Genomic DNA, 23,095 nt, shown 5'->3' on the forward strand with positions numbered 1-23,095 from the left:
TTGCCTTTTCATCATTCCATTTCTTACTCAGGCCCTTTTTCTTCTTATTTCATTTATTTTCTCATTCTTTCGCATTTAATCTGTTGGTCCTTTCTTCTCCTTAGCTCTCTCTCTCTCTCTTTCCTGATTTACTTTCTCTTTTTTTTACAGTTTTACTTCTGTTGGCTTCTTTTACCTCTTGCGCCACGCTTGGGCCTCTCCCCCTACCCCGCCCCATTCCTCCTCCTATTCCTCTTCTTCCTCCTCCTCCTCCTCCTGCACCTCTTCTTCTTCCTCCTCAATTATTGACTTTCCCTTTATAATTGTTTTACTTCTGTTGGCTTCCTTTACCTCTTGAGCCATACTTCCTCCTCCTCCTCCTCTTCCTCTTTCCCCTCCTCCACCTCTTCCTCCTCCTCCTTCCCTCCTGCTCTTCCTCTTCCTCCCCCTCTCCTGCTCTTCCTCCTCCCCTCCTGCTTTCCCCCCGCCTCCTGCTCTTCCTCCTCCTCTTCCCCCTCCTGCTTATCCTGCTCTTCCTCCCCCTCTTTCTCCTCCCCTCCTGCTCTTCTTCCTCCCCCTCCTACTCTTCCTCCTCCTCCCTCCTGCTCTTCCTCCTCTCCTCCTCCCCTCCTGCTTTCTCCTCCTTCCTCCCTCCTCCTCCTCTTCCTCCTCCTCTTTTCCTCCTCCTCCTCCTGCTCTTCTTCCTCCCCCTCCTACTCTTCCTCCCACCCCGCCTCCTGCTCTTCCTCTTCCTCCTGCTCTTCCTCTTCCTCCCCTCCTGCTTTTCCTCCTCCCCCTCCTACTCTTCCTCTCCCCTCTCTCCTCCCCCTTAACAAATCAGGAAATATGCTGACGAAGTTGTTTCTCCAGGTCTTGTGGCTGGTGACTATCATCGGAAGGGCGGCATCAGCATCAGCGTCGCGCCCTGGCTACGTGCTGACGTATAAACAACACGAGTACTGCGATGCCTCAAAGCAGCCATCTTGCGCCGGCAACTCCTCTCTCAATTACTGCTTGGAAGACGACGAATACCCGCTCTACGAAGTGAAGGCTTACATCCACGCCGACGCCATCTTCCGGAAGAAGTATTCCGATGTTCGGAGCCAGTCGGCCGAGGATTTGGTCGAGAACGTCAGCCGCGGCCAAGAGAGAAACTTCGCCTACCCCTATACCGGAGCCTCGACGCTGCTGGATTCCCCTTACGACGTGACCCACTGGGCTGGTCCTGAAGGCTACGTCTGCCCTTCGGACGTCGTTTACGGCGCGCTCAAGCGCGCGCAGAACGGCGAGGGAAGATGGAGGGTGATCGTCAATGACGCGCACTTTCATTCCCAGACGGTTCGGTTGGAAACGTGCTTGTTCCCGGACGCCGCCTGCCGCGCCTTGGCGCCCTGCTACAAGAGCGGCTGCGCCCAGAAATACGTCTACCACCGCCTGCTTTCCTGGGACCCCTGTGACCCTTACAAAGGCCTCTTCGTCGACACGTACCGGTTGCCCTCTGCTTGCTCGTGCCATGTGCCTGCTAACTGATTTTTGCTTTGTTTACCTCGTCAAGGAATAGTTTTGTGACATTTAGAGTACCAGTTGCCCTCTGCTTGCTCGTGCCATGTGCTAACTGATTTTTGCTTTGTTTAATGTACCAGTGTTGTCCAGAGTACCAGTTGCCCTCTGCTTGCTCGTGCCATGTGCCTGCTAATGTACCAGTTGTCCTCTGCTTGCTTATGCCATGTACTTGCTAAATGTACCAGATGCCCTCTGCTTGCTCATGCCATTTGCCCACTAAATGTACCAGATGCCCTCTGCTTGCTCATGCCATGTGCTTGCTAAGTGTACCAGATGGCTTCTGCTTGCTCATGCCATGTGCTTGCTAAGTGTACCAGATGGCTTCTGCTTGCTCATGCCATGTGCTTGCTAAGTGTACCAGATGGCTTCTGCTTGCTCATGCCATGTGCTTGCTAAATGTACCATTTGCCCTCTGCTTGCTCAGGCCATGTGCCTGCTAAATAATTTGTGCTTTATACATTCATATCAAAATACGCCTTTTTTGGACTTTTCACATCATTGTTTTGGAGAGCCAAACCTTTCGTGATATGGTGATAGAAAATTACAATTTATATATGAACAGGAAATGAAAAGAACTCATAAGAAGAGGAAGAGTCCAGCATAACCTGTCTACTTCCCAAAAATAAAAACCAAAAGGATGCTTGAAATGGATTTCAGAAACACCTTGGGAGCAAATCTCATTTTCGATTAACTAGATTTTGGCCGCCACCACAGCAACTGATGCAGTTAGTGGACCCACTGGTGTTTCCTGTTAAGATTTAAAGGTATCTTCTTTGAGTACTCACGAAGATGTAGACCGAGATTTGAGCATTCACCAAAAGAAAGTAACCTACACTGTCACTGCAGCAGTCAGACAATCCCTCTTGACTGCGACCCAGAACAGAAACCTTAAGACTTTTGATACTTTGAGAAATGATTGAAAGCTTCCCCTCAGCCGCGATAACAACGCTTAGCCAGCCTTAGAGAACAAGCCTATGTATTCACACCTTGGGCGGACAACTACTTCAGCACACTGTATGGATAGTATTGTGTAAACACAAATAAACATAAATGCACCCACAGAAAAGAAATATAGGCCTATCCTGATGAAGAACAGCCTATACAAGGAAAATATATAAATATATATATATATATATATATATATATATATATATATATATATATATATATATATGTATGTATGTATATATATATGCCTTTAATTTAGTTTTGTATTGAGCCACATTAAAATAAAATGTACAGCAGGGTCAAAGTGTAAGGCTTTGATATTTGCGTTTTGCTTTTGTAGTGACGAATGGGGAAGGGAGGTGACAGACACTCCCCTTTTTACCATAACCCGCGGTCACTTCACTTAATAATGCCGCTCAAAATTTAAAAAAAAAAACAAATCTACCAAATTATCGCCCTTTTTCTTGAAAAGTTTGAATGGCATTAAGAAAATATGGCATCGTGCTAATCACCTTCGACTTTCAATCCTTGTAGCCAGGCTTTAGTAGTAGTAGTAGTAGCAGCAGCAGCCGCCGGGGTCCCTTTGAAACTCGTAGATGTGGCGTGACAGGGTGTCTATTCCTTAGAACGGCTCATCACTTCCAGCTAAGGCTAAAGTAAATTCCTTTGAACTAAAAGACTGTATTTTCCTTTCTGCTTCAGACAACTGGTGAAGGGATGTGTCAAAATCCTCTTCTACCGTCTGATAACTCCATTCTCTCGCTCCTTGGATATTGCATATAATTGATCTCAGATCTAGTAGATGCTTCCATAATGCGTTACCATAATGGACGTTGTGTAATCCTGGTCAACTCGGCCAGTCCGGAAATATTCCGAATGAGCAGACTACGTAAAATCACCAAGAAAAATCGTAACTAAAATCGTAACTAACATGCCGTTAAACGTCTAAATTGAACACGATTTCGCTGACATCTTAATCAATAAACATTTCTTCAGACTAACTCACACGTGAAATTGTGTATCAATGTGAATATTAACATAGTTTCTCGGACGTAAGGCAGAGTTAAAAAGAATGGTACTAAGGGGAATCTTATAAGGGAAATTATAATCATCTCGTCTCATAGTTTATACTTAACAATTACAACACATCCACAAAGGAAAAAAAAGTAGTTTGTCACTGGGAAATCTCACTTTTAAGTGGCCCTGTTTCCTAATAAATCGTAGAAACAAAAAAATCAGTTTTCAAGAGAAACGCTTCACCCTATGTTGCTCACCTTCACTCATGTCCATAGACAATGAGGTAGTATCCTTCTTGGTTATGGTACCAAAGCCAATATATACGTATATATTGGCTTTGATATTACACACTACTTTTGTGATGTAGATAACGTCATATTTCTTAGAGAGTAATGCATAGATTTCTGCTGAGAAACTCGACAGAAGAAGACGCTATTCTACCTGATTGCTGCCCAACACTTAACCATTGCAAGCTAATTACACTTGCTATAAACAAACCCTGACCATAATACTGGAAATCAGGACACATACTACACAACTCCCTTCAGGGGGGTTAGTGCCATCAGTGCACCTCATGCGGTGCACTGTGGGCATTACTTAAGGATCTTTGCAGCGTCCCTTCGGCCCCAAGCTGCAACTCCTTTCACTTGTCTCACTATACCTCCGTTCATATTCTCTTTATTCCATCTTCCTTTCCACCCTCTCCTAGCAACTGATTCAGAGTGCCAATGCTTTGAGATTTTCCTCCTGTTACACTTTTCAAAGGTCACAGAGCTTTTGGTCTATAGCCTGAGTCTTATATATATTCCAATGTCATATACAACTCTGTGTTTGGTGAGATCCACGCAGATGGACGAAAGCAACACCATCTAACTGAGGAACTCACAGTCGTTGCAACGAGGAAGTTCCTCGCGTGTCATTTTTTTACGGCTCATGGTTGGTCAGTAGAGACAGAATACCTAATCATGAGAAAGTAGTAACACATTTCACGAACTAGTACTCTCTCTCTCTCTCTCTCTCTCTCTCTCTCTCTCTCTCTCTCTCTCTCTCTCTCTCTCTCTAATTTACAATGCTGGGTTCCATTTCTTGATGGTTCTCCCATACTGACGAGGCTGATGCACTAGGCCTACTGCAACTGTGTTTTGACCAATGAAAGATCAGCCATGCAAAAATTATAACTCAGAATGGTTTGAAGAAACATCCAAAAATTATATAAGAAGTTAAAAGATAGTTTGTTCTTTACGAATAAGCAGTGACAGAGTAATTGAAGTAATATAATCTGAATACAAAACGTAACTATAGTTGTTCTCAGAAAAAATTATGCCTAACCCAAAATTATGTAACTTAATACAAATAAGAATTGCAGTTTCCTACCCTCAGGACGGCATTGCCATTAGGCCAGCTATGCAGCTCCTCATAGGGGGGCAGTGAATTCATTGCGCCTCACGCGGTGCACTGTAGGCTTACTCAAGGTTCTTTGCAGCGTGCCTTCCTAAGGCCCCTAGCTGCAACCCCTTTCGTTCCCTTTACTGTACCTCCGTTCATACTATCTTTCTCCCACCTTGCTGTCCTTAACCCACTCCTAACAATTATTTCAAAGTGTAGCTGCAAAAGATTTTTCTCCTGTTACACCATTCAGATCTACATAATACCTAGTACCTACTCTCAATCTCCTCTCCAGCGCTGAATAACCTCATAGGTCCCAGTGCTCGGTCTTTGGCCTAGACTCTTACATTCCAATAACCAAAAAATAAACTTGGTAGTTTCTAGTGTTGCATCCTCAGCCTAGCTCACTTGTTTTTCCCCAATGGACTTCCTTCCGCTGAGATAAAAGTGATACAGTGTTTTCTGTCGCTTCCCCCACAACCCCACACCCTCACATCCACCCCCACCCCCACACTGCGTATTCCCGCTTGCTTGGCGAAGCTGGCTGACGAGTAATGGACGAGATCACACACACACGTGGATGATGCATCGTCAGGCGTGGATGATGCGTCATTCAACCCCCTTCACCCCTCACCCGCCAAGCAACTCCTGACCAAACATTTATAGAATGTTTCCAGGGGGTTGGTCCTCATCCTATAGCACTCGACTCAATTACGTCCAAGGATGGCCCGACTTTTTGGGGGATGGGTTGGAGTGGGTTTTCCCCTTCAATGCTGATTTTGAGTTGGTCAGAAATGGATAGTATTTGTTGTTTAAATACAAAACTGTATAGTGTGTGTGTGTACATGTATGTACATATGTATGTAAGAAATTAAGAATCGATATATATGACACACACAAACGCATACATAGGCCTATACTAACTTAACTATATGGAGTTTGTAAAGATAGACATACCAATATAATGAATATATATATATATATATATATATATATATATATATATATATATATATATATATATATCGATGACATTAAGTTAAATTTGAAAGATGGAAAAGTATCTTTCGCAATGTTCCCTTTCAATTGGAAAAATTATTGGCTTGGTCCAAGAATGGTCGTGAATATAGAAAAATGAAAAAGATATATATATATATATATATATATATATATATATGAATTTTATCATGTTGACATTGTGTGTACAATAAAAATTGCAAAATCATTTGTATATGAATGAAAAATCAAAGATTTATATGAATGAAAAAGTACATTTCCTCCTTTCTCTCTCTCTCTCTCTCTCTCTCTCTCTCTCTATCTATCTATATATATATATATATATATATATATATATATATATATATATATATATATATATATATATATATAATTCTCATCTTTATATACCCTATATATATATTATATATATAATTTTCATCTTTCTAACTCTCTCTGATATAAGTAGGCTTATTCATATACAAGATCTCTCTCTCTCTCTCTCTCTCTCTTCTTTCTCAATAGGCCCTCTGAAAACAATTTCTAAAATCCTCTCTCTCTCTCTCTCTCTCTTATTGACTAGCATATCCCCTTGGCAGTTACTCAACTACACATAGGTCTAGGCCTAAGTTTCAATCTTATCACCCTTAACAGTCAAATATGGTTTCAATTGACAGAAGCACTTCAACTGATCGAAGCACTACAAGCCTATAGTTAATATATTTATCCAAAATTTCAAATGTAAAAGGTAGACTAAAAACCAAACAAGAGTCAGGATCTTAAATACCTCAATCAACTGGCGTAATTTTTTCAATTTCATTGCATTTACAGGGCGATATTTTAGCAATTCATGCATGAGGTTTCTTGCATTAATCTATTGCATATTTTTTTTGTTTAAATCAAATCCTAACACTATTGCAGAATTTATAAACCTTTTCACTTCAAACGTTGTCCTTTTCTGTGTTTATGATCATGTCGCAGCAGTGATAACGTAATAAATTCCCAAAAACCTCGAGAATTGTCACGGCGAATTCGTGGAAATTCCGGCCACATGCAACCGACCAGAGCACCGTGTGACGTCATTGCGCGGGAAAGTTGAAGATGGTTCCTGGTTCCTAGGGGCGGACACGCTACACTATTCGCGTGAGGTGCAGAGCTTTATTTTAATCCATTGTTTTTTTTTATTACAGTCTCTGCTTTTATAAGCAGATAAACTGCTCGTTTTTTCAGATTTATCAAAAAGTAGCTGCGGAAGAGCAAGAGCCCGTGCCAGGTTCCTACTTGGTTCCTAAGGGCCCACCCCACAAACACAGTTACCGGCGCACTACACTATTCGTTATTCCCTTTTTTTTTTTTACAATCTCTGCTCTTGTAAGCAGATAAACTGCTCATTTTTTCAGATTTATCAAAAATTGGCTGCTGAAGAGCAAGAGCCCGTGCCAGGTTCCCACCTGGTTCCTGGTTCCCGAGCACTCATTCCACAAACACAGTTGCGGGCACATTAATCATTAGCATGAAGTGCAGAGCTTTATTCCATTTGTTCTATCTTAATCGTCTTTACATTACTGCAAAATATTAATTTTAATTCTTGTCCATTACCCTTTTCTGCAACAATAATCCCGAAAACTTAGAGATGTTTCTAAACTAGATATTACAAAATATTGTCAATGAATTTCCACTTTACTTTTAATCCTCCCCCTTTCGTTTCTTCTTCTTTTTAAATGAAGCAGAGCTATGTTATTAGCTTTGGCATCCAACGCTTTCCAGGTTAACAACATTCTTAATTTTCAGGGCTATTTTTATATATATATATATATATATATATATATATATATATATATATATATATATATATATATATATATATATATATATATATATATATATATATATATTTTATATATATTCCCCCAGTTTTCTGGGATTTCAGGGCTGAAAGTTCCGGTCCTGGTCGTTTCGGCCGTAACATCCAAAACAGCGTAGGACGTTATGTTTATGGTATTAACCGTTACTTTATGATATTTACCGTTATTTTATGGCATTTACCGTTATGTTTATGGTATTTACCGTCATTATTTTATGTTTTGTATACATTCCCAAGGGGGGTGGTACTAAACGTCCGGAACTCGGAAGATCGACCTCCGAGTAACTCATCTTCTTGCATCTTGCTGTAGGCCATCTGCCACTGAATGTCGAATTCAGTTACTCGTAGAAGTTATACCAGGATTCTATGGCATAAGACAAAAAGATTCTTTTAAATGAAATGCTTATAAGCTCACTAAATAACTCATAGAATTTCTGTCCTTCATTTAAAAAAAATGTATACTCTTTTTTAAATGTACGAAGCAAAAATGGCCGTAAACTCACGAATCTCATCTGCAGATGTGCCAAAATTGCTCGTTCAGTTTTCCGAACTTTTGCGGCGTCTTCGTTTTAGGTTACTTGATTTTACTGCTTATTCACTATCTAGAAACAATAAAGAATCGTTTGTTCGTGTGAATTAATGTGGGAATAACCAATACAGGTGTTTCTAGATAGTAAATAAGCTGTAGATTCGAGTAACTTAAAACGAAGACGCCATAAAGTTCGGAAAACTGAACGAGCAATGTTGCACACCTATAGATGAGATTCGAAAGTTTACGGTCATTTCTTGCTTCTTAGCACGTTAAAAAAAATTATACTTTTTTGTATCAATTTATGATAGAAATTCACTAAGTTATTCCGTGAGGTTATAAGCATTTCCTTAAAGAGAATCTTTAGTCTTATGCCATCGAAACCTCCCTGGTATGAGCCATGCTGATGCCATGTTTACTTCGTCGTTGTTTGCAACCTCTCGTTATGCATAACGATGAATTGCTATAGTGCATGATGCGGGGAATAGCATTCTTTATTATAATTTCTCAGTTATCAAATATGAAAACCTTCTGTTTATACGTAGAGCTAATGTGTAACTCAGTTAGACTTAATACAGATCGTCTGTCGTAGGGTTTTGCTTACAATAACGTATCTAATAAAGCCTCGGCTTTTCTATTTTTGTAAACGTTCGGTAATACGATACAAAAAAAGCTAGTAGCCAATTTGCCGCTAAAATCATTCAGGAGGGAAAATATAGAAGGAAAGAGCGTAATTCAGGAGGGAAAACATAGAAGTAAAGAGCGCAATTCAGGATGAAAAATATAGAAGTAAAGAGCGCAATTCAGGAAAGAAAACAGAAATAAAAAGCGCAATTCAGGATGAAAAATATAGAAGGTGAGAGCGTAATTCAGGAGGAAAGAAAATATAGAAGGACGAACGCAATTCAGGAGGTGAAATATAGAAAGAAGAGCTCAATTCAGGAAAGAAAACATAGAAATACAAAGCGCAGTTCAGGAGGGAAAATATAGAAGCAAAGAACGCAAGTCAGGATGAAAAATATAGAAATGAAAAGCGCAATTCAGGATGGAAAATATATAGAAACAAAAAGCGCAATTTAGGATGGAAAATATAGAAAGAAAAAGCGCAATTCAGGATGAGAAATATATAGAAAATAAAATACAGAAAGGCAGATCACAGCAGCTGTGGCGTTCGAACCTCCCGCTGCAGATCCTCAACCCCGACGGTGACTGTTTTCCGCTCAGCTGATAAATCGTGCAGCACTATTAAATATGGAAAAAAAATGGGCGCCTTTCCACACGCCCACATTTTACGAATACATTAAAAGAAATATATAAAGCTCAATAAACTGTGCAAAGCACAATAAAGGCCTTTCAAAACAAGTTTGCAAAGATAATCATGTAGGGGAGGATATCGTCGGGGGTGGCTGTGTGACGGGCGCCCTGGTACCGTCCCCCCTGCGGGAGGGTGCGATCCTCCCCCTACCCCGCCCACAGCAAAACACCCACCCACCGTAAACATTGGGAACTGTCACACAGATGGAATGGAGACTTGTTAGCCTTTGGGACGTCTTTTACGTTTTGTACTTCGTACGCAGGTTCGTATGGGACCCGCCTTCCTTCCGTGGGGCATTTCGGGCACTGTGGGGCACCTCGTGCCCTCCCGAGGGCCTCCGAAGACGCGATGTCCGAACTTCGGCTGTGAACTTGATAGGCTGACCAAGGCTACCCGAGGTACCCCTTAGCACGTCTTATAAGCCTTGCGATGCCCCTGTTGTGGGCATTGTTCGGTGCCACGACGAAGAAGGGGTTCCTCTTGGGCCTCCGGAGGGGCGGGGGGTCATAATTGGGCTTGAGGTCTGCTGGAGGAGGAGGAGGAGGTCCGTCGAAGGGAACGCCGCCTTCCCGATACACTTACGACTCTTAGGCCTGTTTTGACAGTTGGTTTGAGAAAGAGGGAGAGACAGAGAAAGAAAGAGAGAGACAGAAAGAAGAGAGAAGAGAGAGAGAGAGAGAAAGTGGGTGTGATTTGTAGTGGTCAGAGGCAACATAGGCCTAGGCTATATTGATAGGACGAGAGAGAGGAATAAAGAGAGAAATAGAGAGAGAGAATAAAAAGAAAGAGAGAGAGAGAAAAAGGGGGTGTGATTAGTTGTGGTCAGGGACAACGTAGGCCTAGGCTATTTGATAGGACGAGAGAGGGAGAGAGGATTAGAGAAAGAGAAATAGAGAGAGAGAAAGGGGAAGTAGAGAAAGAGATAGAGAAATAGAGAGAGAGAGAGAAAGGCGAAATGATTGCAGGGGGAAGAGGAGGAGAGGTGAGAACTGAATGACCCTGTGGTGGTGGTGGTGGTGAGGTTCCTCAAGGTGAGGTCCTGGATAGGCTCTGTGTATTGTTGCTGTTGCTGTTGCTGTTATGGGCTGTTCATGCTGTTGTTATAGGCTGTTCGTATTGTTATTGCTGTTGCTGTTGCAGTGGCCAATCAATAAGTCGATCGGGTTCGCTGGCCAAGGTGAGGGAAGCGATTTTGATGCAGAAGAGTCCTGCTGTGATTGTTCCAGTGGCTGTGGTATCTCAAAAGTCCTGCTGTGGTTGTTCCAGCAGCTGTGTTTTAGGAAAAGTCTTGCTGTGGTCGTTCCAGCAGGTGTGGCATCTGAAAAGTCCTGCTGTGATTGTTCCAGCAGCTGTGGTATCTGAAAAGTCCTGCAGTGATTGTTCCAGTGGCTGTGGCATCTGAAAAGTCCTGCTGTGATTGTTCCAGCAGCTGTGGTATCTGAAAAGTCCTGCAGTGATTGTTCCAGTGGCTGTGGTGTCTGAAAAGTCTTTCAGTGATTGTTCCAGTGGCTGTGGTATCTGAAAAAGTGATTGTTCCAATGGCTGTGGTGTCTGAAAAGTCCTGCTGTGATTGTTCCAGTGGCTGTGGTGTCTGAAAAGTCCTGCTGTGGTTGTCCCAATTGTTCCCAGATTGTTTCAGCAGCTGTCTATCAGAAAAGTCCTGCTGTGATTGTCCCAATGGCTGTGGTATCAGAAGAGTCCTGCTGTGATTGTTTCAGGAGCTGTGGTATCTGAAAAGTCCTGCTGTGATTGTTTCAGCAGCTGTGGTATCTGAAAAGTCCTGCTGTGGTTGTTTCAGCAGCTGTGGTATCTGAAAAGTCCTGCTGTAGTTGTTCCAGTGGCTGAGGTATCTGAAAGGTCCTGCAGTGATTGTTCCAGTGGCTGTGGCGTCTGAAAAATCCTGCTGTGATTGTTCCAGCAGCTGTGGTATCTGAAAAGTCCTGCAGTGATTGTTCCAGTGGCTGTGGCATCTGAAAAGTCCTGCTGTGATTGTTCCAGTAGCTATGGTATCTGAAAAGTCCTGCAGTGATTGTTCCAGTGGCTGTGGTGTCTGAAAAGTCTTTCAGTGATTGTTCCAGTGGCTGTGGTATCTGAAAAGTCCTGCAGTGATTGTTCCAATGGCTGTGGTGTCTGAAAAGTCCTGCTGTGATTGTTCCAGTGGCTGCAGTGTCTGAAAAGTCCTGCTGTGGTTGTCCCAATGGCTGTGGTATCAGAAAAGTCCTGCTGTGATTGTTTCAGCAGCTGTGGTATCAGAAGAGTCCTGCTGTGATTGTTTCAGCAGCTGTGGTATCTGAAAAGTCCTGCTGTGATTGTTTCAGCAGCTGTGGTATCTGAAAAGTCCTGCTGTGGTTGTTCCAGTGGCTGAGGTATCTGAAAGGTCCTGCAGTGATTGTTCCAGTGGCTGTGGTGTCTGAAAAGTCCTGTGGCAATTTTTCCAGTGGCTGTGGTATCTGGAAAGTCTTGCTGTGATTGTTTCAGCAGCTGTGGTATCTGTCTGTCTGAGCGCTTGCATAAATGGGATATTGTAAGCAGGCAAACGTAGGCTAGGCTAAGCTTGTGGTTGCGCATGACCTGTCATAATTTTTCCTCGTTTTCCTCATGATATTCCTTTTAAAGTTATTTATTTTTAGTTTTCTATTTATATCTATTTATTTTTAGTGTTCTGTTTGAATTTATTACGGTGTCAATAACATAGATGGTGTAACGTCTATTTTGTTTTAGACATAATCAATCAATCAATCATTACAATGTCGCAACTCGATGGCAGTTTTTTGGCGAATGCAGCTGCCTCCTTGCTCCTCTCGCGGTTACCCTCAATTTACCTCATCGCCACTCACGTTTAAGTCTCCAGAGACCTCTTTGATACTGCACCCACTTTTTCTCATAGCCTGGCAGAATTAGGATGGGGTAATCCTACAGTTTAGGGGTCCAAATTCACTGCTCCCGTATGTGTGTTTAAGTTTTTTCCTATTTTCAATTTCTTCTTGTGACATCTGCAAGCAGAAGTATATTTGCTAAAAAAAAAAAGCAGTTTATCCACTTACAGAGGCAGAGATTCACAATTTTCTCAAAATTTTATGGGTCTGTATCCCCTGAGACGCTTTATATATGTACCCCTTTATTCCTTATGTCCTTTTATAATCTCTGCTTCTGTAAGCAGATAAACTGTTCATTTTTTCACTATTTTCCATGATTTTCAATAAATATTTTTAATATGTGTGGTGATCTTGACTTCACATAATGCAGTGAATTTGGTCCCTTAAACTGTAGGGTTGCCTGGATTTGGACCCCTAAACTGTAGGATTACCTGAATTTGGACCCCTAAATTATAGGCTTACCTGTATTTGGACCCCTTAACGGTAGGATACCTTAATTTGGACTCCTGAACTGTAGGATTACCTGAATTTGGACCCCTAAACTAAAGGATTACCTAAATTTGGAGCCCTAAACTGTAGGATTATCTGAATTTGGACCCCTGAACTGTAGGATTACCTGAATGTGGACCCCTAAACTGTAGGATTACCTGAATTTGGACCCCTTAACCATAGGTGTACCTGAATTTGGACCCCTAAACTGTTGGATAACCTGAATTGGGACCCCTAAACTGTAGAATTACCCAAATTTGGACCCCTGAAATGGAGGATTACCTGAATTTGGACCCATTAACTGTAGGATTACCTGAATTTGGACACCTAAACTGTAGGATTACCTGAATTTGGACCCCTAAACTTTAGGATTACCAAGGGGCCATAGCCTAGCTGAATAAAGACGGTTTGCAGGTGTGTGGTACTTGCTACCATTGACTATAAAGTGCCTTTGATGTTTGACAAATCATACTCACTCATGCATGACAAATTCCATGAGAACTCAAAGATATTGTGACCCACAGTTAGTTAGAGCCAAGCAGGACGTCAGAAAAGAGGCCTCTTGTGGGTGGGTGGTGGCCGTGTGGAGAAAGAATAAAAAATAATGAAAGAATAAAAAATAATGAATGGCTCCTCTGAGACAGGGCTCCTCCACATTGAAAAGTAACAAGTATGAGATGCAGTAGATGTAGGCTAGCAGAGGTCGGGGGGGTGGTGGAGCCCATTGTGTTAGGTATAGTGCTACACTCCAGGTTAGGTTAGGTCCAGTATTTGTAGGTAAGGTGAACAGTCAGGGCAGGAGAGTTAGGTTAGGTTAGGTTATGTCCTTGTATCACTGCTGGCAACAGTCAGGGCACGGCGCTGAATAATCCTGATGGGTTCTGGCACTTGGTCTTCAAGACCTAAATTTCATAATCAATCAATCAACAGTCAGGGCGGAAGAGTGGAGGCCCCCTCCCCCCCTTGTCTTGTATTGTGGCTATGTTTTCCTGCTTTTGTAACTTTACTCAACTGTGATTTGTTCTTATACAAATACAAAACTTTTTTTCTTTATATAAGGACTGAATGTCACTCTGCACTCCACTTTGCATCCGGCTGCTATCGAGTTCCGACGTTTTTCAGGGCTTTTGCTGTTCGAACTTTTGATGATTAAACTTGGGTATTTCTTTTCTTTTTTTGGCTTTTGATTGTGTGGTTGTATTGTGATAATGCAAACTGATCGGTCCAATAAGCCTTCTTGCAAGAAATTGGGTTTGTTTTTTCCTTCCTGTAATAGTGCGTCATTCTAGTACACAAATACAAACCTTCAGTCTTTACATAGGATTTGGCTTGCAGACGCAAGCTGGAACGGCCGTTTAACTTTCAAACAAGGTCATTAACTACCGATGGTAGGGGTGAAGCCCTGCCCACTTTTGACTTGCACTTTGCTTTCGGCTGCCATGGCTTGAAGACATCTGTGATTCTCTATCTGACTGCTGTTTGCTGTCATTTGGTTTGGTTTTTGTTGATATATTTTTGTGTGATTGATGTTTGTGTTATATTTATGCATACAAACCCCCAATCACTTTAGCACTTTTAAAGCGGAAAACGCTGGGTTAGGCATTGTCCAGGGAAGGCTAGACTGTGTATTCGGTTTCTCTCTCGCTTTTTTTTTTTTTTTTTATCCTCGTTTATTATCATATGTCACAGTGTGACATGAGTGTAATAAACAATCTAACCCGACTGCTTTTTTCAGGTGTTGTGGAGGCCGAGTGCCTTAGAGAGTTATGTGCCTCTGCGGGCCTCTCGGTAGAGCTGAGTGTGTTTTGAACTTAATGATTATTGTTAGGCTTGAGGGGTTTGCTGGTATCTGCCTCCATTGCTTAGAGAAAAGATATGCAAGTGACAGCCCTTCCCAATTTTGTGACAGTGCCTGATGTAACTGCTTTGGTAGGCATTGAAGAAGTTGTTATCTTCATGTCTAGTTGGACCTGTTAAGAGTTGTTATTAGGGAGCTTCAAGCCGTTTCTTGTTCTTGGGCATTTTTGTAGTGATACCTGCTCTCTTTTTTTTCTTTGCTTAGAGAAAAGATATATATGTGAAAGCTTTTCCCAGATTTGTGACATTGCCTAATTCAGTTACTTTGGTAGGCTATGAAGAAATGGCTGTCGTACGTCCCCTTAGAATTATTAAGGATTTCCCTGGACAGACATAAACCTTCAGGAGGAGGAGTTCTTAAAACTTTCTGTGGTGTTAGAAGGCAGAACACTCCTATGTCCAAGATAGCTAAAGTCATGCACACACAGTCGATTCCTGAGCTTTTACATTTTTTGGAAAACATCTTTGTGGCTTCAGTACCGTAAATATGTTTTTACAGGTAGTCCCCGGTTTACGAACGGGGTTCCATTCTGACGCTGCATCGTAAGCCGAAAATCTTTGTACCCCGAAATATTGTCAGAATTGTAAGAAAACCTTACTTTTAATCATTTGGGTGTCTTGTAAACAATGCAAACTGTATTTTTATTGAGTTTTTCATCAAAAAACCTCCAAATTTTTACCATTCTGCCCTATTTGGAGCCATATTTCTTCCGTCAGATAGGCGTCGTAAACCTGGAACATGCGTTGTAACCCTGGAAATAATTTTTCATGAATATGTTTGGAGAGCGGCGTAAGCCAAGCCCATCATAACCTGGGGACTGCCTGTATTTTCTCTAATACCTTTTTCTAGAATAGGTTGTCATGCAGGTCAGGGAAGATAGTTTACATAGACAGTTCTTTAGGACACACCAGAAGCTTACTCAGTCTTCTCCTTTTGTCTTCCGGTGTTGCTTCTCCTCCTCCTCCTCCTCCTTTAGCCTACGTGATAGCCTAAGTTAATTCCTATCTCACTCCTTCTGCTCTGCCGTCATTTGTTCCCTATGTGGTTCAAGAAAAAATATAAGTAATTTTGAGATATATTCTTTTATCATAGTCATGAAATTTGCATACAGGTTGATGCTCACTTGCAAAAAGATGCTCACAGCATAATCCAGCAAAGTTCGCATAGACAGAAAGAAGAATTGCTAGGTAATGATAAGTGCATTCTCTCAATATCTGATTCTGTACCCCCTAGGCCTTACAGAAGGCCGCTTACTCTCAGCAGTCCCTATCTAGGATATTCCGATGGTCCTTCTTTGCAAGATGATTCGGTATTCTCTCGGAGGTGCTTGCCTGGTGTAGGCATTCACGTTTTTCTTCTTGGTCTACCAGGAGGTCTGGTCATGCCAGTTCATCTTCACGCCATTTGACATGAGGGAGGCTTGGGTAAGTAGCAGCGATTGGGTGTGTGAATGCACTTGTTCCCGGTGTTCTGCTTCATTTCTGAGGCGTTCTCATCAACATTTGACGCCTTTTAAGACAGCGTTACTTGCTTGTGCAGGTTGCAAAAGTACAAGCTTGTATCATTTTCCTTCTTTTGTCTCGCATTCGCCGTTGGCGATGCATAAGATGCAGGTGCCACATTATGGTTCCCATTCTCCTCAGGCATCACGCTTCCAGTCTCATTCCCCTTCTTTGTCGCATCAGGCTCCTTCTAATCGTTCTAGAGCTTTCTTAAAATGCGTTCAGGCAAATGTTGTGAGTTGCTTCCCAGTCATTGTTAGTGATCATATTCGCCTGTTAGATGAGCGTATCCTTCTTTGATTGCTACTGTCTCAGTAGCAGAACAGCTTGGATTATCTTCCCCTTCTCAAGGTTTAGCCTCTTCTCAGTCAGGATTTTTGGTCATCAGTACCCCAGATGCTTTCAGTGTTAGGGCCACTCAGGCACCAGCGTCTCCTCAGGTGTTATCCACCACACTGTCGGCTCTTCAGACGCTTTTGGCGTTAGCACCAACATCTCTTCAGGTGTTAACTGGCAGTTAGAGCCAGCTTACACAACGTCAGCACTTCAGACTTTTTCAGCATTAGTGCCAGTGTTTTCTTGGACATCAACCTGGAGTTAATGCCAGCACCACATCGTCAGCGCTTCAGATGCTTTCGGCGTTACTGTAGCATCAGTATCTCCTCGGGCATTAACTGGGTGTTAGTGCGAGCAGACACATCATTTTCACCGGCCGCCTCATCGGGCACTAGCTGCCACATTGTCAGCAGCCTCTCTTCAGCAGGTAGTGGACTCTCTCACCCTTCTTCGCTGTGAGAAACTTCTTTTTGTCTTAGAGCACAAATCCTTTGGTTGAAGGATATAGATCACTCGTCCTCGTGAGGTATATACTTCTGAGAAGTTTCGAACAGTCTTGCCCGCCTGGGGAACTCAGGCCCCCAAGTGGGTTGTGATTCTCATCATAAGAAGCCTAGCTCGTACACCATACGAGCTGTTTAGAGACTTGTCAGACAGATTTCTGACTCTAAGACTGTTTTTCTTTGCTTATTCTAGCCTTGGCAAAGAGAGTTGGTGAGCCTCATGGCCTTCGATACCAAGTACTCAGAACCCATAGGTCCCTGATGCTGGATTCGAGTCTGTTTCAATCCCCTCCTGAAAGACTTTGTTGCTATGATCGGAATGAGATGCTACTTTGTCCGGTTAGAGTGCTGCAGTACTACCTTAAGAGAACTTGGCACCTCAGGCCTGAGTGTCGATGTCTCTTTGTTAGTACCGATCTGGCCATGGAAGAGGGTGTCCAAGAGCACATACTCTTTCGAGCTGCGTGAGACAGCAGTGGGCTTGCTCTTTAGTTGATGAGGTAAACGGGAGTTCAGTCTGGGTGAAAGATCACGAAGTTAGGGGCATCACCCCGTCCCTTGTATTCCGGAAGAACCTGTCGGTTTAGCAGGTAATACGGGCAGTTGTGCGGTCACACCAGACCACATTTACCTCATATTATCTTCAGGATGTGCCCATAAGTCCTTGGACAAAGTTTTCCTAGGATCTTGTGGTGGCTGCCCAAGAAGTTGTGGGGTTCATCCGGCTCCCTTAGGGGACACGTGCATCTTGTCTAAGGTGTTCAGTAAGAGGGAAAGAAGGGGTGTAAGTGACTGGTCTCATCCCTTCTCTCTTTTACCTGTTTCTCTCTAGACATAAGAGACAGGTAGCGAGCCGTTACATGCTGGACGGATGAGTTTGCGGGTGACTACATGATGAGGGCATCCTGTCCTTCATCTTGTGTAGATGGTTTGGATGCATGTCCCCCTCTCTCTAGACAAGGGGAGAGAGGGATAGACAATAAAACAAACTCGTTGGTCTCATTAACCAGTTGGTTCAGAGATTTACGCAGATCCACCCTCCAAAGAGTAAGTCTCTTATGCAAAGAATGAAGGTTTGTGTTTATGTAGGAACCAATAGCAAATTTTTAAAGTAATAAGAATTTTTCCTACCATACAAACCTGTAGGTCTTTACATTTATGACCTGCCTCAGACACCCCCCATTCTGATACCTGGGCCGAAAGGCAAAGTGGAGTTCAGACTGATGAGTGGCAGGGCTTCCCCCTACCACCGGTTGTTAACGACCCTGTCTGAAAGTTAACCGGCCATTCCAGCTCATGTCCATAAGGCCTTCAGGTTTGTATGTTAGGCCAGGAACGACATTCCGGGAACAGATTGGTAATATTACAAAAATTAGAACGACAGCTACTGCAAGTGGAATGGGGGTCTATCTCAGAAGAAGCCAAAAAGCAAGAGCAAGGAATACCTGGAACACCAGGACACAAGCATTGTCGTTCAAGGAGCTTATTAGGTTGATTAGAGGACAACATGATAACACTACGAAACACACACACAGACACCCAAACTCACAACACAACCAGAAGGTATCACAGGCTTAAGACAAAAACTGGCTTGGGGAAAGGAGAGCTAAAGTGAATGTCCGCTTTCCAAGGAGGTTGAAGAAAGACTGATGCGTCATGAGGTTCCAGCTAGGTCTCTGACCCACTACCACCGCACCTGCGTATTAGATGCCAGATGCCACAGATTCCTTGTATGTGTTTTTTTTTTTTTTTTTTTTACGGGTTTCCAGCTGGCGCCAGAAGATTTATCCTAATGTTAAGACCTCAGGTTTGTTAGCTATGAAAAATACCTCTGTTATGTATCCCCCACCACCCCCCCACTCATGCGGACTGAGAAAAAACTGAGTGGAATGGGAAACAATAGATGCTCGAATCACCGAAAAGGAATGGATTAATTGACAGTTCAAACTAAACAATCCATTTAGATTTTTAGTTTCACACTCTACCTTCCTCCTGCCTGATGTAGGAATGAAGTATTTAAAAATTTCAATTGTATTATAAAACTTTCTATTATTATTATTAAAGTTTCCATATTTTTCAGTTTTGTTAAGATCCTTATTATTAAAGTTTTCATTTTTTTCAGTTTTGTTATGAGCCATGGGTACTAACAACCAGGATGTTGCCTGTTATCTTGTTACCAAGCATTCAGCATGGAAGGGCAAGTGAGTATAACTACTGTAAATATGTATGGCAGGTGCATGGGTAAAGATTTTTTTTTATACTTTTTGCAAGGTTGTCAAATACCGTAATTAAATGTATGCAATAAACCCTCTAACTTTAGTACTTTTTAGCTGTAAACAGTTTTATTTTACCATTCAATTCCTTACATTAATGCTGCACAGTGATCTTCCCTGTTGCATTGGAAGGGGAATGTTTGTGAGACAGATTGTTCCTACACAAATACAAACTTTTTGTTCTTTACACTGGGATTTCACATTGAATGCTTGATGCAGTTGGCTGTCCATGGCATTCATAGTAGTGCCTGCAGTGTTGCGGGTCCTGCTTGTGCTGTGTGTCGTGCTGCGGATTGCATGTATGGCCCCACCTTGTCCCCAGAGGGCGAGGAAGGTGTTGACCCTTAAACAGAAATTAGAAATTGCTGAGAGGGTACCATGTGCACTAGCATCCTGCTGTGTAATGGGACCATGAAGTAGTCCAAAAAATGGCCTATAAACCTAACCTAACCAAATAATTCAAAGACTTTAAAGAGAAGTATGTGAGGTTGGTCCAAGATATGTATGAAAGAGCAAAAATGCAGGTTAGAGGCACTGTTGGTTTAGCTGAGTGGGCACCAGTAAGAGTTGGTTTACATCAGGGATCTGCTTGATGTCTGTATCTTTTTGACCAGATTATGGGTGTGCTGTCTCAAGGAATAAGAGATCAGGCCCCCTGGTGCATGCTGTATGCTGATTACATCATGCTTTGCAGAACCAGTGGAGGGGTAGTGGAGTTAAAACTAGAGCAGTGGAGGAAGGTACTGGAAGACTGAGGATTAAAGAGCAGTAAAAAGAAGACTGAATATTTAATGTTCAAGGAAGATCAAGGCTCCGAGATTAGTATGGAAGGGACAAGGTTGAACTGAGTATAAAAATTTAAGTATCTTGGTTCAGCAGTAGCTGGTGATGGAAATTTGGATGTAGAAATTACACACACAGTGCAGGCTGGATGCCTCTTGTGTGACTGCAGAATCAAGGTTAAAATAAGAGTGGATAAGATAGTAGTGAGACCAGCTTTGATATATGGAGCTGAAACATGGCCGGTAAAGAGAGCGCAAAAAAAGAAATTGGATGCAGTAGAGATGAAAATTCTTAGAAGGATGTGTAGAGTGACAAAAATGGACAGGATCAAGACTGAAAGAATAAGAGGAACTATTAAAGTCGTAGAACTGTCAAAGAAGACCCGGGAAAGCAGACTGCAGTGGTATGGCCATGTGATGAGTACGGATGAGACATGTAGGGAGAGTGATGCCCTTTGGAGGTGCCTGGTGGGAGAGCGAGAGTTGAAGACCTAAGCGAAGGTGGATGGGTGTTATTGGAGAAGATCTGAGAGACAAATGGTCGTCAGAGGACGATGTGTTTGACCGTTGACCGAGTCAGGTGGAGGGAAGCTGTCAGAAACATCGACCCCACATGGAAGTGGAAAAAGATTCAGAAAAAGAAAGAAAAGATATGTTGTTATCCAGACAAGGCTGTGTAAATATAATAAACAATAAGTTTATCAGCCATATGGTTTTGTCACTGCATTGCCACATCCCATAATGCAATATTTTGATGAAAAATTTTACTGTATTAGCAATTTATGTTTTCTTAACATGACAGAAATTATCACTGGTACATTGAAATTGAGTAACTCAAAGAGTCCCCATCTCCACAGTTAGATTGTTATGTCCCTTTACATGTTAGAACGAACAACTGACCTTTTGTGGCAATGGAGATTGTGTAGAATTAAATTTGTTTTTGTGTTTAGAATATTGAAAATTGCTGAATGTACAATATTGCATTTGCTTTTTCTTATACATGTTTTGTCAGGGTTCATTTTTTCATACATTTTACTTCTTTTAGATACAAGAGGATATTCAGTGTGGGGAATGCAGGCATCACCACCTACAATCCAAACAGTATGGAAGTTACCAATCAGTGGTATTACCACGACTTTATTAATATAACGCCAGCCTTGAAAGGCATTGGGCAGGTAAGGTACACCAAAACTTTGTTTGAACTAGTTTTATTTTTATGAGAGAAACTATGTCCTAAATAGAAAGCGCTATACAGGCAGTCTCCGACTTATGGTGGGGGTACCATTCCAGCAGCACACTGTAAGCTGATTTCTGCCGTAAGTCGGTGCTTATTAATTACGATGCTGTAACTAGATACCCATTCTTGTTGTAAGAACCATTAATGAGGCCTTAACAGTGCTTACAGTGCCGTAACTAGATACCTATTCTTGATAAATGTATTTGAAAAAGTGCCGTAAGATCAGAACACCATAAGTCGGTGCTGCCGTAACTTGGGGACGTCCTGTATCTATACTCACTGTAAAGTTTTGGATTTGAAGTTGAACATCTGTATTCAGTAAGCAGTGGTTTGGGCATGCATAGGTCGTTAAGTGGGGGCTGAGGAAGCAGGAAAATATGTGGTGGTAAGTTGGTATAGAAATATGCAAACATTAGTGTGTTTGCCATCTGGCAGATCAGTCAAAAGATGAGATTCAAGAGAAGGTGGATTGTCTTCTAAACCTATCTAGGTTTTTCTCGATCAGAGGTAAGGGGTTCCTGAACCAGCCAAGTTTGACCAAAATCCCAACATTGCATTGCCCAGTAAAATTTTACTGAGGGCAAAGCCCTCCTTGTAGGCAATAGCAATTGTTCTTATAAGAGCATCTAAATGAGCCAGATGACAATTAAACTTAAAGATTGCAAAGTAAGGGACCTCGGGAGTGTCTTAACAAAAGCATTCCTCTCCATCATCTTATATAAAGTAGAAGGGGAAGGGGCAACAAATGATCACTGATGCTGTAGCAGTTGATGCAAGATGGATTCTGAGTAAATTGAGACATGTGCAGTACTGAGATATATACAGTACTGACTGCAAGTATGACTTAATACTTGTTTTTTTTAGTAACATTTGATTGTATGAATGCCAAGAGGAAAATTTTTAAGATAGAGCTTACTGAGATGCATTCTAAAGTAGGGCAAAGGACTGAGGTAAGAAAGATAGAAGAAAGAGGTGATCAGGTATTTACATTCCTTCAGATTGTGGGAGAGTTATCTCAGTCCGTCAAAATTTTTGTGTGGGCAAGTCACTAAAGATGTCTCAGGCAAGAGTGTTCCTATTACTAAACGGGGCACATGGAGAATGATGGGACAAGTTCTGCAGACATAAACAAACCTAATCTTTCCTAGAATGCCAGGTCCTGACCTAACCCAAACTTACCTACCTAACCTCACTTAGGGCTTCTGTTCAGAGGTTGTCTGCAAACTATCCTGGTAGACATATGTGACATACTGTACTATGATGTAATATACAAAAGTCCACTAGGAACAAAGTGCTGAGAGGGATTAGGTATTCCATCAGTAAGACTAGTCCTTTTTTTCAAGTTACTGTAATTATTATAATTGTTGGAGGAGTGTCTTTTAGCCTATCTTATACTTTCTTATGGGGCTTTTGATATAATAATTTAAGAGTAGAGCTTCAAACTGGAGGTGGGTCACAGATGGGGCCATTATATACTCTAGTTTTGATACAACTCTCTCTGTGATTAATAATTGCTTGTTGTTTCTTTTAGTATGAAAGTACAGTAATACAAATTGAAAAGGCAATGGTTTTAGCTATAAAACATAAATTTCTCCTTAAGTGATTTTATTATATGATGAATCTTAAGTGATTTATAATGATT

At 41.9% G+C, this 23,095-nt stretch overlaps 2 protein-coding genes across 3 annotated transcripts in view; both read left to right on the forward strand.

The window, feature by feature from the left end:
- Window positions 1-825: 825 nt before the first annotated feature.
- Window positions 826-1,577, forward strand: LOC136855774 (neurotrophin 1-like). Its single transcript, XM_067133131.1, has one exon. The coding sequence runs from the start codon at window positions 826-828 to the stop codon at window positions 1,507-1,509; it is 684 nt and encodes a 227-aa protein (XP_066989232.1). The 3' UTR covers window positions 1,510-1,577.
- An 8,079-nt stretch (window positions 1,578-9,656) lies between these two features.
- The window catches only part of Rme-8 (receptor mediated endocytosis 8), a 113,074-nt gene continuing 99,635 nt past the window's right edge, over window positions 9,657-23,095 (forward strand). For both annotated transcript variants that reach the window (XM_067133196.1, XM_067133197.1), the window contains exons 1-3: window positions 9,657-9,859; window positions 19,284-19,362; window positions 21,262-21,391. In XM_067133196.1, coding sequence (XP_066989297.1) covers window positions 19,298-19,362; window positions 21,262-21,391 — 195 coding nt within the window. In that variant the 5' untranslated portion in view covers window positions 9,657-9,859; window positions 19,284-19,297. The remainder of the gene's footprint in view (window positions 9,860-19,283; window positions 19,363-21,261; window positions 21,392-23,095) is intronic.

This window comes from Macrobrachium rosenbergii, chromosome 33 (assembly GCF_040412425.1).
Source record: "Macrobrachium rosenbergii isolate ZJJX-2024 chromosome 33, ASM4041242v1, whole genome shotgun sequence".
Taxonomy (NCBI): Eukaryota; Metazoa; Arthropoda; class Malacostraca; order Decapoda; family Palaemonidae; genus Macrobrachium; species Macrobrachium rosenbergii.